Source organism: Opisthocomus hoazin, chromosome 11 (genome assembly GCF_030867145.1).
Source record: "Opisthocomus hoazin isolate bOpiHoa1 chromosome 11, bOpiHoa1.hap1, whole genome shotgun sequence".
NCBI classification, from domain to species: Eukaryota; Metazoa; Chordata; class Aves; order Opisthocomiformes; family Opisthocomidae; genus Opisthocomus; species Opisthocomus hoazin.
The window spans coordinates 623,464-637,841 of NC_134424.1; the positions used below are offsets into that span (position 1 = coordinate 623,464).

General features: G+C 46.4%; 1 protein-coding gene and 1 long non-coding RNA gene across 2 annotated transcripts; one reads left to right on the top strand and one right to left on the bottom strand.

The window, feature by feature from the left end:
• The first annotated feature begins 223 nt into the window (after positions 1-223).
• On the top strand, positions 224-6,849 carry SEC13 (SEC13 homolog, nuclear pore and COPII component). The gene is made up of 9 exons (XM_075432782.1): positions 224-340; positions 605-649; positions 1,388-1,503; positions 1,950-2,101; positions 2,864-2,997; positions 3,817-3,950; positions 4,468-4,588; positions 5,403-5,549; positions 5,995-6,849. Exons 1-9 carry the CDS (start codon positions 338-340, stop codon positions 6,103-6,105), a joined length of 963 nt encoding a protein of 320 aa, XP_075288897.1. The 5' UTR covers positions 224-337; the 3' UTR covers positions 6,106-6,849.
• Positions 6,850-8,237: 1,388 nt separating this feature from the next.
• Positions 8,238-12,346, bottom strand: LOC142362735 (uncharacterized). Its single transcript, XR_012765256.1, has 4 exons — positions 12,294-12,346; positions 9,367-9,833; positions 8,802-8,865; positions 8,238-8,392 (listed from the first exon to the last, which is right to left on the bottom strand). It is a non-coding gene; the product is annotated as an uncharacterized LOC142362735 (long non-coding RNA).
• Positions 12,347-14,378: the final 2,032 nt, after the last annotated feature.

Genomic DNA, 14,378 nt, shown 5'->3' on the forward strand with positions numbered 1-14,378 from the left:
GGCCGGCCCCAAGCGCTGGCCCGGGTGTCCCGGCGGGAGCGGGACGGGGCGCGGCGGGGCCCGCGCGCTGTGGCGGGGCTCTGCGGGGCGCGACACGCGCGGGCAGACGCGCCGGTGCCGGGGCTGGGGGGAGGCGCCGGGCCGCTGCCGGCGGAGCCCGAGCGGCGCCCGCCCCCGGAACCTCTGCGCGGGCGGAACCTCGGCGCGCAGGCGGGCGGGGCGCGCGCGGCGGTGGGGCCGTTTGGGTGCGGGACCGCCGTGCCACGTCTGAGGAGCGCGGCCGCAGGGCAGGCCGGGCCGCTCGCCGCCGGGGAGCACCGCGGGGTTCGCCGCCGCCATGGTAGGCCCGGGGCGGGGGGCGAACGGGGGTTTAGGGTCTGCCCCTCCCCGGCGGAGCAGGAGGGAGCGGGGGCGGCGCGGCGGAGAACCGGCGGCGGCCCCGGTGCTGGGCCCGAGCGCAGCCGGGTTCGGCCCGCCGGGCCGGGAGAGCCGCGCAACGCGCCCGGCTGCTGCTCCACGGCAGCTCCTTCGGGCCGCCGCGGTGGGGCCGGGGAGCCGCGGGGGCCCGGCGCTGCCCTGATGCGGTTTCTCCTCCTCCGCGCAGGTCTCGGTGATCAACACGGTGGACACCTCTCACGAGGACATGATCGTAAGTGTGCGGGGCCGGCCGCTCGAGGCGGGTGCGCGCCCCCCCCCAGGCGGGCCCTCCGCAGGGCAGCGTGCGGTGCGCCTACCCGCTGTCAGAGGGAGAACGCCGAGCTTGTGCTGCGCGGACGGGAAAACGCAGCTCCCGGGGGAAGGAGAAATGGTCTAAAACTTTAATTTTCATGCCTGAGGCTTGTTCCTGCTAATTTCTGTGAAATAATCTGTGTGTGTGTACCAAGCGGTACAGAACTTCAGCAGATGAAACTGATTCCCCTTTAGTGGATGTTTCTGGGAGCAGATGTGTAAGTACGGATAGGAGGAAATATTTCAAAGTAATTTGTAGAAGCAGGGAGCCCAGATAAATAGCGACGTTTCAAACATAAATAGGAGGAGTCGGTATTCTTACATCCACTTTGCAATATTAAACAAAAATACATAAGTGGACAGGGCTTTACAGTCAGTGGCACCAGCTTCCTGTCCTCTCCTGAGAATGCTGTGCACTGCTGCTCTGAGCTCCCCAGGTTACTTCTGCGTAACATTTGTAAAATAACAATTTAGTTAAAACAGCAGTTGGGGAAATATGTGACTTGTCTAGATTGTTTAAAAACTCTCCTTTTAAACCTGTCACGGTGGGACTGAGTCATCTGCTCACAGCTCTTACAACTACTTTTAAAATGTTCTAAGACTTGTTAAGAAAGCAGAAGTGGCACGTGCTGACGGCCGCTTTTCCATCGCCTTGCAGCACGATGCTCAGATGGATTACTACGGCACGCGGCTAGCGACCTGTTCGTCAGACAGATCCGTCAAAATCTTTGATGTTCGGAACGGAGGGCAGATCCTCATTGCGGACCTGAGAGGGTAAAGTGTCGCAAACAGAAGATTTTAATATGTGGAAATCTTTAATATTTTGTCATTTTGCCCTTTGGTAACATAAGATGCATGGTGAATTCCTCCAGGTTAATAATTACTATGGCTGGTTGTCACTCAACAACTCTCTAGAGCTGGGGGGGGACAGAGAGCCAGTCAGAAATAACACTGGGACGTTTTCATTCCTTAAATGCTTTCAAGAAGCAAACTCACATTTTTCATTGCTAATATAAGGATAAATGTTTGGAATTGGTTTTGATGGCAGTGGCTTTGTTTGAGAATCCTGTATGCTGTTTTTCCTCTTGGCATTACTCATACTCTTCGTATCACTGCATTAATTGCTTACAGAACCCCGGTTTACAATAATGATGGCTGTGAAGCAGCTGCAACTGGAATGGGTTTCTCTCAGCTTTTCACGCAAGTCATGTTTCTGGCAGGCATGAAGGTCCTGTGTGGCAGGTTGCCTGGGCTCATCCCATGTACGGAAATATCTTGGCCTCCTGTTCCTACGACAGGAAGGTTATTATCTGGAAGGAAGAGAATGGCACTTGGGAAAAGACGTATGAGTACACAGGGCATGATTCCTCAGGTATGTGGGGTCTGCAGCTGGGGAGCGAGCCTGGGGATATGAGAGGATTCCGAAAGGTTGGAATGAATCCATCAGTGTTAAGGAAGAAAGCAAGCCTCTATTGAACAGACAGGGATAAATTAATGGAGAGACAGTAAGTCCATTCAGCATAAACAGAGCATTTACGTAATGTCGTATTGCTAGGTAACCTCTTATCCTCATTCATACGGTGTTTGGGTAGGAGCTGGTTTACAAATAAATCAGCTTTCAAATAAACGAGATGGTAGGGTACTGAAAAATATTGTGTGCTCCCACTACAGGAAAAAAGGAACAAGCTGGATTTTGGGATGCTGCATTTTGCTTTACAATGGCAACTGTTTTGTTCAGCTGATTGGTCCTCCTACATGCAGATCTGAGAAGTCTCCAGCTTTGTTGTGTTGCTAATCTAGACTTTAAATACTACGCCTGCCATTCAGCTTTTGTTCTAGAGTCAGCTACACTCTTTGCTGTTGCAGGGGATAGTCAGAGTTTTTAATTTGTCATTCAAAGTGCTCTTTTGGTCTTCTCATTCTAAAAGGGTGCCACAGATAAAGGCAGCTTTCTGTCATTCAGTAAACAATGTTCATTGACTGGCTTTGCTGAAATTCAGGAATGCTAAGACTCTTGCTCTTAGCTTTCAAAGCTCCTTGCTTTTGGTGACTATGTCACTAACACTAGTTAGTGGATTGGTTAGTCAGTTTTAGGTAGTCACTGTGTTGTAATCCAGTCTCTCACCCTTCGCAGTGAATTCTGTCTGCTGGGCACCGTATGACTACGGATTGATCCTGGCCTGCGGGAGCTCTGATGGGGCCATTTCGTTACTGAGCTACACGGGTGACGGGCAATGGGAAGTCAAAAAGATCAGCAATGCACATACGGTAAGTCTGTTCCTTCGGAGCAGTACAGGGTTCTCGGAGCTACAGATAAGCACCGAGCTGATCCCTCAAAGAACTTGTAGACTAGATAAATACTGAACTACAATGAAATAATGCAAAACATTTTCGAGAATTAAGAATAACTTGTTTTAAATTAATCCAGAGTGGGAAGGTATACTTTGTAGTCACTAAAATGAAGTAGAAAACAAGACACGTGAAGGTTACTAAACAGCACTGATGATACTTGTTTATTAAGCATTATTGTTAAACACAGTGCTGGAAGTTACCTGGTAGGAAATGCCTTTGGTACTAAGAACACCTGTACAAACTGACTGAATAACTGACTCTGGAAAAAACTGCAGGACCTGTGTTTTTCCCAAAATAATAGAGATTTTTGCTTCAGCAGAACTTGAGAAGATAATGGCAGCGGCTCTCAATAAATGGAAACTGGGTTCTAGACCCACAGGTTCCTGCTGCTCCTGCATTCCTAAATCTTAGCAACTGCGCATCTCTTGTGTTTTTTTCAGTTTGTATCTGTCTCCACTGTTTGCATATCCAAGATGATACTTGCACATAAAACAGTTACCTAGCTACCTAAGGCTTTCTGAATAAGAGCATTGTTGAGACTAGACTGTACCTGGATTTCTTATTCATGCTGTATCCATCCAGCGTTGTGCAAGACTCCCGTTTTCCTAAGACGGGCTTACTCCTCACCCACCCCACAATGGAGAGTATGCTGGGTGTCCTCTGCCCCCTCAGCAGCTTTTATTTATTTATTTAAAGTAAGCAACTTGTAATAATGATATTTTTTCCATTAAATAGATTGGATGTAATGCAGTCAGCTGGGCTCCTGCTGTTGTACCAGGAAGCCTTATAGAACAACCATCTGGTCAAAAACCAAACTACATCAAAAGATTTGCATCTGGTGGCTGTGACAACCTTGTCAAGATCTGGAAGTAAGCGCTCTGTTGCCAGACTTCAGAGATTGCAAAACTTGATATCCTTTATAGTCTTTGAATGTCCTTGTCAGTATCTCAGGTAGTATTTTCAGGACCTCTATGCTTTCATCTTTTAATTATTGTTTTAGAGAAGTGCTCTGAAAATGGAAACAACTTAGTGATGTACAGTCTCTGACATGGTTATAACAATTTTCATCAGCTATGCTTAACATTATCTTGGAAAGTGGCTTTCTAATTGTCTTTGATTACCTCTGTCACTTGGACAATAGCAGATTTCTGTGCAGTAACTGAAGATCAAATACTCTTTGCCTATGCTGCTTTCTGTCCCCTGGCAGGGATTTTGTCTGTTTAAGCCATAGAGCTTTTTGGAGAAGAGCAGGGAACACTTGTGCTTTGTATTATCTGGATAAACCAGGAGTCTGAAAGTTACAAAACCAAAGCCTTCGAGAACAGGAGATGAGAAATACGACTGGCTGCTGCTGCCGCCCTTCTGACTGTACAAATGTGTTTTCAGGGAAGAAGATGGTCAGTGGAAAGAAGAGCAGAAGCTGGAGGCTCACAGTGACTGGGTTCGAGATGTAGCCTGGGCTCCATCCATAGGTCTGCCAACAAGTACCATTGCTAGCTGCTCACAGGTGAGGCTTGTGTTGGAGTGACAGAGGCAGGCTCTCGATGCCCTCGCTTCCATTTACTAGCAAAAAGGGGAAGGAAGTAAAGGAGTAGTAAGGATAAAACTGCTGTAACGGGTCCTCTTGGCAGTCCTTTGCTATATCTGGGTCTGTGCATAAGAGCCTTTGATTCCTGTTCCTCCCAAACTCAGAAGCCCAGTGGAGGCATTTCTGGACAGAAGTTTGTGTGTGTGTGGCTCTGTACCGAAGACTGTCTTTTATTTTGAAAGTCATGAGCAGGATGGTCTCACTGCAAGGAAGACCTTCAAACTAAAGTTGTATTTTAATGTCTCCGGATCAAATTCACTGAACTTCCAGCTAAAAATACTGTTTTCTAAGAACTGGCATTCTTGATCAGCTCTGATGTCTTCAGCCTTCATATTGACTTGTAGTGTTCTGGCTGCTAATAATTCTGTAAATGCTATTTTTTTATAGCATAGAAGACTACTCAGTAATCTGCTCACTTGCTGTCGTATGACTGGGAAGCAAAATCTCATTCTGGGGAAAAATTCAGCTGATATATGCATTTTGCAAGCTCGTCTCTGGTGTTTGCAAGTCACCTTCTGCATGTCATTTTTCTCATCTGAAAGCTATACTCCTATCTTGCTTTTAGCTATAGCAAGAAAACAGCCCCCTTTGCTGTGTTGAGCAAAAATGCATGTAAACACATCTAGGGTTTGTATCGGAGCTGTGATTTGGAAGTGCAGCCGTAAGTGCAGTCCAGGTTGTTTTTTGTGTTACAACCAGTGGTCCAACCGCCTTGGTCTGCTTGCTTTTGTAGGATGGCAGAGTGTTTATCTGGACATGTGATGATGCCTCTGGAAATTCATGGTCACCAAAGCTGCTGCACAAGTTCAATGATGTTGTCTGGCATGTGAGTTGGTCCATTACTGCAAATATTCTTGCAGTGTCTGGAGGAGACAATAAAGTGAGTACTGCTGCCTTGGCTTTTACTCCTCCATGGTATGTGTTCAGAAGAGCTGAGATGAGACAGGCTGTTGTCACTTTTTTTTAACTTGACTGTTGTAGATTTGCTGCAATAGTGAATTTTTTTTCTTTTGACTTATCAAAAGGTGAGGAAGACCTTAACTGTTGGCAAACAGTTTGCACTGCATTCTTGGTCCTTACTGGAGATTAGAAATGCAGGTGTAACTTTATTTTGTAGGGTACTAACAGCAGAGTTCATATACTCTGTTTTTACCACTGGATGACTATTCAGTATACAGCGACAAATAACTTGATACTTAGAACAATGCTGCAACGCTTGACTTATGTAACTTAGACTGTCACCAAATTAGTGATGTGATGATTGCAAGGAAGTGGGATACTGAGACTATATTAAGGCTGAAACTTCTTCCTGATCTGTTTTTGAGGTCACGCTATGGAAGGAATCAGTAGATGGACTGTGGGCATGTATCAGCGATGTCAACAAGGGCCAAGGAGGGGTGTCTGCCGTCACAGAGGGGCAGCAGAATGAGCAGTGAAGCACGAGCGAATGTTCCAGCTGCCACAAGTGATCACTATACCTGATTTGCAATATTTCGTGAACCGGATGCGAACTGATTTTATCCAAACTGGACACGAACATGGAAAACAACAATTACCCAATTTTATGAGCGCTCTATAACTATTACTGGGAGGCTATAATATGTTGATAATCAGCCTTAATTGACATTCCCTTAAATTTAAGGTAAAGGGCATAGCAAAGTACTGTGCCTTGTACTACTCCTTGATGCTGCAGAAATTGTACCCTGCTTTTCTGGTTTCAGGATCAAATTGAATTGGATATGCTGTGGTCAGACCTCAAGCACTTGAGTAGGAAGAAGAAGAGGCTATCATAGTGTCGAGGTGTGAACTCCTTTCTGCAAGGCGACAATACTCTATCCCTTCAAAGGCCAGAACTTTGTTTCAAGTGAAGGGCTGGTGGAGTTTTCAGTATTAGATGACAACATGCTAGCTAGCCCTTCTGGGAGTAGTGAAGTGGTGCTTAGATCTTCCTGAAAATAAAGTGCTTGGATATGTAAAAGTCTCTGTGTTTTCCTGAAGATGAAAAGGAGTAGTGGAACGCATATGTCTTTTGCTTTACAGTAATCTCAAACTTGGTTATTTAATGAACATCAATAAATCAAACCATAATTTGAAGTTTGGGGTTTTTTTAGCCACACTTCTGTACTGTACCTCAGGTTTTTGTGTTGTTATACCAACAGAATAAAGTCCTATTGGTTAAAGCCTGGTGTGCTGTATTTAACAGTCTTCACAGGGGCCCTGCCACTGGAGAAGATGCTAGGGGACATGCTTGAAAAGAATGCTAAAGGTACTGCCAAGCAAGTCATAAAAGCAGAGCTTTTTACAAGAAAAACAACAACAAACCACCAAACCAAAACATTAACACCATAAACCAAACAACTTCTGTCATCTGATTTGTCGTGTAAGACATTCAGAGCAGCATTTCAGAAGTGATTTGGACTAAGTTACCACTAAAAGAACCACTGAAGTATCTGAGGTTCAGAAACTGCTAGCTGAACTTTGAAGAATCACATTAAAGTATTAAGCAGAAGGGTGAGGCTTCCTTTCCTTACACTATCAATCTGCACCCCCCACCCCAATCCCAGCATATACGTTTCCAGGTGATCTAGAGAAAAAACTGTGGACCTCTCAATATCTTTTCTGCTTTGCAAATATGACATCAACCTCAAGAGGGTAGTATAACCTAGCAGTCCACAACGATCACGAGGACAAAACAAGCTCGGGTGATTTCTAACCCGCCTAGTACAAACTGATGCTCCCTATTTTCTTCCAAGTATCCTACTCAGCGAGATTTTTTGTACACTCTCCCTTGCTTTAGAGGCAGAAGAATAAGTAAGCAAAGCAATGAATTCCACAAGAGTGCTCCAGGAATGGTTCTACGACAGTGTAGCTCCCAGTAAAGCAATGCCTGCAGAGCAAAGCACTGGACTAGCACCATGACAACCTGACTGCATCCACAGCTTCTCTGGGCAACCTGCTGCAGCGTATCACCACCCTCATCAAACAATTTATTCCTTGTATCTATTGTAAATCTACCCTCTTTTAGTTTAAAACCATTACCCCTTGTCCTAGCACCGCATCCACAGAAGGCAGTTTGCACCTGATTCCTGACTTCAACAGTTTAAAAGTGACTAATATATTAAAGGATCCTTGCATATGGAGGCAGAAGTGATTTAGTTCAATATTTCTGATGTATAATTATTTGTCCATCTCTAGACTTCCCTTAAAAGTACAATTTGCCCTGGTACAGAAAAATAAAATAACCTATGTTACTCCTACAACATCTGCTCTAGGAGTTTTCCAAACAACTATGCAATCTATTCAAGAAAATAAACTAGATCTCTACCCTCTGACACAATACAAACAATTTCTAAACTGGCATTCTCGTTATCTTATTACTGAGCAATGACATGGAGGTAAAAAACATCTAGCAGAAGCTGGGTAATGACCTGGGTATTCACTACAACTGGCTGTCCTAACCCAAATACTGCATACGACGAATGCCAGGAAGGTGACCTAGCCAAGACGCAAGGAATTATTTAACAACAGAAAAAAACAAACAAACAAACAAACAAAAAAAAACCCCAAACCAAATCAAAAGCCAAAAAGCATGTTTTTTTCTCTGTCAACTCAGATCCAGTTTCTATTCACTTGGTAATAATGTTTCCAAGAAAGTCAAGAACTTCACCAAACTCATCTTTCTCCTCAGATTTCAGCAACCAGAAGGAATGGATTCTTGCAGAGCTGAAAAGCAAAACAACCCCTAAAACAATATTCCTTTATGCACTCGATGACAGTACGACAAAGCACTCTTATGTGATCTGGAGCCATCCACAAAGTTACACAAATATTTGATTATGTCCTTAAATATTATTTGGATGAGAGAGCAGCAGGGGAGAAGGAAAAAGATGAGTGTGCTTCTGTGTTAGTCCCAAGTCATTCATGCAGATTTCCCTAACCAGAAGCTATTTTGGGATCAGTCACCATTCCAGTATTACTGAAGTGCCCACAATTAAGATTTTTTTCATGCTGCAGCTGAATATGCTTATTGCTTTGCGGTTTATTCTTACTAATAATTTGAGATGATGAATGAAATATATTAAAAAAAAAAATCACATTAGGAAAAGGCAAATGCAGCCACCACAGGACTCACTTTCAGCTGTAATCAATCTCCCCAAATTGAAGAGGATGCAGTATTATTTCTGTCTTCCAAAACCCTTAAGAAAAGTAAAAGTTGTTTTTTACCCCACTAATTTGAGATGATTATTCAATAGTGAAAATGAAATAAGGTGCTAATTAATCTATAATCAACCTAGTTCCTACGCAAAAAAAAAATTAAAAAATACTGATAGTGACATCACATTAAAGAAATAACAACCAAGAGTCTCTCAAAATAAGCAGCTAGTATTTCATGATGACTTTAACTGTTTAATTCGTTATAGATTAGGGAAGTGGAAAATATCCAGTCACTTCAATTGTAACAGTTCCCCAATCTAAAGAATGATCTAATGCTTTTCTCCACCCCCCTTCCCCCACCACCACTGGCCCCCCCCCTCCTCAATTGTACATCACTAGACTGGGCTTTACAAAGCCAGGAAACTCCTAAAGCAAGAAACAGACTAAAAACATTCCATCCTCTTAATTTAAATTTTTTGAGAACAATTCTAACCATTAAATCCCACAAATATTTCAACACATCCATTCAAAGACATACTCACCACCCTTTTTTTTTTTTGGTTCATCCACAAATGCAGACTTTGGAGAGGCTTCTTCAGTGCCTGCGCTTCAACAAGTCACAGGGTGTCCTTCAGAGCCCGTCAGAACAACAACTGGACAGCCGCAGGTTCCTTCACCTGCTTGTCTTTTCTGTCTGTCTTAGCACAGTTGCAATTGTCACCCTTCTTCAAGTTTTGGAATGGCACAGACGCTTCTTGAGGAGCAACCAAGCTTACAAGACTTCTACACTGTGGACCATCAGCCTGAACTTCACCTGGCAGAGGTATCTCCTCTCTGACCGTTCGCCCTACTGACTTCCTCAACATGCTGCCTTAAGGCACGTTACAGCCGATCACTGATGCTCTGTTTTCTGCTTCCTGAGATCTCCAGTCTGTTGATCTCTCAGGTCACACCTATTTTCTGTTCTTTGCATGGTATTTACCTTATCACGCTCCGGTTTATTTTCAAGCTAGAAAACAAGTGACAAGTCTTTTTCTTAGTAACATGTTTAAGCAGCTTTGAACAACTAAACAGATAGTATGTGAGTTAGGGGAGAAGAGCAACCTAAAGCATGAGAACTACCCCCCCGGCCCCTGAAAGAGGAAGGTGCTATAAAACTCTGCATCTAGCCAGTGTGATAACTGGAAACGGAGTACTCTGATTCCCTGCGGTTTTGCTCTCATCACACTTATGCTTACAATAAAACACATCAGTATTTGTCTACCTGAATGGAAATATTAAATCACAGAATCCCAGCATGGCAGGGGTTGGAAGGGACCTCTGTGGGTCACCCAGTCCAACCCCCTGCCCAAGCAGGGTCACCCAGAGCAGGCTGCACAGCACCGTGTCCAGGCGGGTCTGGAATATCTCCAGAGAAGGAGACTCCACAGCCTCCCTGGGCAGCCTGGGCCAGGGCTCCGTCACCCTCAGAGGGAAGAAGTTCTTCCTCATGTTCAGCTGGAGCTTCCTCTGCTTCAGTTTGTGCCCATTGCCCCTTGTCCTGTCACTGGGCACTACTGAAAAGAGTCTGGCCCCGTCCTCCTGACACCCACCCTACAGATATTTATAAGCATTTCTAAGGTCCCCTCTCAGCCTTCTCTTCTCCAGGCTAAACAAGCCCAGCTCCCTCAGCCTTTCCTCATAGCACAGATGCTCCAGTCCCCTCATCATCCTCGTAGCCCACTGCTGGACTCTCTCCAGTAGTTAGTCATCTTTCTTGAACTGGGGAGCCCAGAACTGGACACAGTACTCTAGATGGGGCCTCACTAGGGCAGAGTAGAGGGGAAGTAGAACCTCCCTCGACCTACTGGCCACACTCTTCTTAATGCACCCCAGGATTCCATTGGCCTTCTTGGCAGCCAGGGCACACTGCTGGCTCATGGTTAACCTGTCGTCCACCAGGACACCCAGGTCCCTCTCCGCAGAGCTGCTCTCCAGCAGGTCCGCCCCAGCCTGTACTGGTGCATGGGGTTGTTCCTCTGCAGGTGCAGGACCCTGCACTTGCCCTCGTTGAACCTCATCAGGTTCCTCTGCACCCAACTCTCCAGCCTGTCCAGGTCTCACTGGATGGCAGCACAGCCTGCCGGTGTATCCACCACTCCTCCCAGTTTGGTGTCATCAGCAAACTTGCTGAGGGTACATTCTAACTCTTCATCCAGGTCATTGATGAAGAAGTTGAACAAGACTAGGCCCAGTACTGACCCCTGGGGAACACCACTAGTTACCGGCCTCCAACTAGACTCTGTGCCGCTGATGACAACCCTAAATGACCATCAGACATCACAGGATATTAAATGAGGTTCAGACAACATTATCTAATTATACAGATAAAAAAAGGGTAAATAGTTAAAGAGAATTCAGCTGGTTTTGGCCAACACAAACTCAGTGAATGTTATGGTTTCATAGTCTCATTTGTTAAAATAAAAATCTGCCTTTTAGAAAGCCTGAGGGTCTATAGAAACAACCAACTACAGTAAGCAAAGCAAAAAAAAAAAAAAAAAGTAGCTCTGCTGCAACAAAGGATTTTTACATCAGCTTTATAATGAAAAGTGAAGTACTTTCTCAATCCATTATGTTCATTCTTGCAGTTTGTGACAAGAACAGGAAGCCAAGAGTTGAAAGACTTCCACAAAGAAACATTACTTCATAGCTAAAACCAGGAGTGACAGGAACAACACTAGACATCTTTAAAGTAAGGGAACAAATGACGTTAGATTGCCCTCCAAGAATTGCTAACTGGTGAAAAAGGAAATGGTGACTGCAACCTGAAACTGTCTTTTCCACGTGCATCCGCAGGCTGCGTTCAGTCACAGAGCTGCAGGCTGCTCAGACACCCCTGCTCAGACACGTTCTGCAGGACTGCACGATGGCCAACAATGACACTGCATCATTATACACACACATATCTTTGAAGACCGTGACTAAATTTTTGTGCTTTTAGACATAGGCAACCATTGACAGGGTTGAGCAAAAAGTTTAAGCTACAGAGAAAAATGTAAAGCGCTACCACATTTTGCTGTTGGCATGGTGATGGCAGGCAAGGCAGCCTGAGCACGGCTGCTCCTCCCGCCTGGGCAGCAGGCCAGCGGTGGGAATTATCAACACACGGGAACAGAGAAGAACACGAACCTGCTCCCACACCTTGCACGTTATCTTTAAAGCCAACGCTGACCAGTACTCTGTAAGGAGTCCCAGAAACACGGCAGCCACACGTTTAAAATTTCCCTGCGAAGCGAACAAATCTCGTTTGCTTCCTACGGAGGCGCCGCCTCAGACCACGACGCCACAAGGCAGCCAACGGACCGCGTCCCGTCACCGGGCCAACCTCGTCACGCCATCCCGGCCCCAGCCGGGACAACAGCGGCTCGCTCCCTCAGCGGAAGCCGCCCTGCCGACCCGCGCCCCGGGGCCTCCCGCCCCACGGACTCACCGCGCACCCCGGGGGCCGCCGCACCTCAGCGGACTGCGCGGCGGCGGTCCCTCAGGACACAGCCCCGCCCCCGAAGGTGGGACCTGGGGGCCAGCCCTGGCGCCGATTGGGCGGCCCCCAGCGGGCACTGGCGTCGATTGGCTGTGCCGGGCACCCCGGGAAGGGCGGGAAGGGCGCCCCGCCCCGCCGGTGGCTCCTGTCAGCCCCGCCGCAGCCATCCCCGCCCGCTCGCCCGCCCGCCGCCGGGCCGCTTGCGCCTGGTTCGGACCGCTCGGCAAGACACGGGGTCAGTGGCGGCAGGACGGGCAGAGATACGCGGTGCGGTGGGGTAGGGTGGGCTGCGGGACCCACGGCGCCCGCGGGCTCTGGGCCCAGCCCGCAGCTGTGAGGGCGCGGCCTCCAGCCGCTGCCGCGGGGAGCGCGGAGAAGGCGCTCGGGGAGCGGCCTGGGGTCTGCTGCGGGCTCTGGCAGCGAGCCTTTTCTCAGCAGGACAGGCTGTGTTCATTAGAGCACTTAACGAGAGGAAAAAAAAAGGTATTTGTGTCACTTGGGAGTGCTGGAGAAGCCACAGGGCCCGTGCTGCACGAATCACGGCAGCTGAGACTCAGTCCTGCCGGTTTCTCTTTCCGCTTGCTTTTCGCCTTTCCCCGCCTGTCAAACGCGCGCTCCCGCAAAGGCAAGCACGGGTTTCTGTGGGGGGCTCCACAGCTCCCTGCTCCCCCTCTGAGCACCCTGTCGTGCCCTGGTTTCTCTGTGGGGCTCCACAGCTCCCTGCTCCCCCTCTGAGCACCCTGTCGTGCCCTGGTTTCTCTGTGGGGCTCCACAGCTCCCTGCTCCCCCTCTGAGCACCCTGTCGTGCCCTGGTTTCTCTGTGGGGCTCCACAGCTCCCTGCTCCCCCTCTGAGGAGCCTGGCGTGCACGGCTGGGTTAGGGTTATGCACCCCTGGCTGAAGACAGGAGAAGCACACTATGAGCACCTTACGGTTTGCGAAAGAGTCAACACCTTTGCATAGATAATACTGTAGTTGTTTTCTCTGATTGATAATATTGTCCTGTAGGAATCGTATCTTGAAATACTTACTTAAATTTTTCAACTGCAGGTTCGAGTTGTAAAGACAAAAAGATTCTACTTAATGTGTCTGGGTCAATGGCATGTGTGGCTGGGTTGTCTGGGTACACTCACTTCACTGGAATGCTTCAAGGTGTAGTCCGGTCTTTCAGTTTAGGGAAATTTGCCATTTACTTTGACAAGCAGCAGCAACTGCGTGAGAAATAGCACCAGGAAATGTGATTCATCAGATGTTATGAAATGCATCTCTCTCACTGTTGCTTGAAATATAAGTACCCTAGCAAATGTTGGAAGCTGTATATTTTATAGCATGGACATTTCGTTTTGAGATACAAAAATTTTTTACTACGAAGGATACATAAGATGCAGTCAATGGTTACAGAAAAACTTGCTAGTTTGTTACATATCAATGAGTAACTTCAAAAACTGTGTAATGCAGGTTTCTTCACACTCTCCATATTTAAATGCCTTCTTAGTTTTGCTAGCAGACATGATACTTCCATGTTTGTGTTTATTCACATTATTAAAATTAAACATACAAGAACAAATAGAATAATGTGTCAATGAATTGATAATTCTTACCGTTAATCAACAATACAGGATGATGTTCAGCCTCTAGGTTTTAACAGCACTTTTGGGAAATGCTGATCTCCAAATCAGTTTTACTTGCACAGCTCTGTGGTTCTATAACAACTATATTTTTTAGAAATTTATATTCTGTGCCCTTAATCTCGCATTCATGGATTAAAAAAAGCAGAGTTGTCCTTCATTTTTGACAAAGAGCTACAATGTCATAAGGATAAAGTATACTATAGATTGTGCATCTAAACAACACTAAATGTCAGTTGCAGCTCAGTAATCCTTGTGATTATTAATTTTAGAGGGAAATTTTTCTCTAGGGACACCTCAAAGGAAAAAATCAGCTACTTAACAGTGAGTGAAGACTGAATAAACATGTTTGTACTAATAATTACTGATGATTAAGTATGTGCAAAGAGATCTTCAGCTGCTTTCTT

What these genes read in the sequence shown, in the direction of transcription:
- SEC13 (XM_075432782.1), top strand. An exon ending in CTCATTGCGGACCTGAGAGG is followed by an intron (nt 1,504 to 1,949) that starts GTAAAGTGTCGC and finishes TGTTTCTGGCAG; the next exon opens with GCATGAAGGTCCTGTGTGGC. An exon ending in CCATTGCTAGCTGCTCACAG is followed by an intron (nt 4,589 to 5,402) that starts GTGAGGCTTGTG and finishes TTGCTTTTGTAG; the next exon opens with GATGGCAGAGTGTTTATCTG.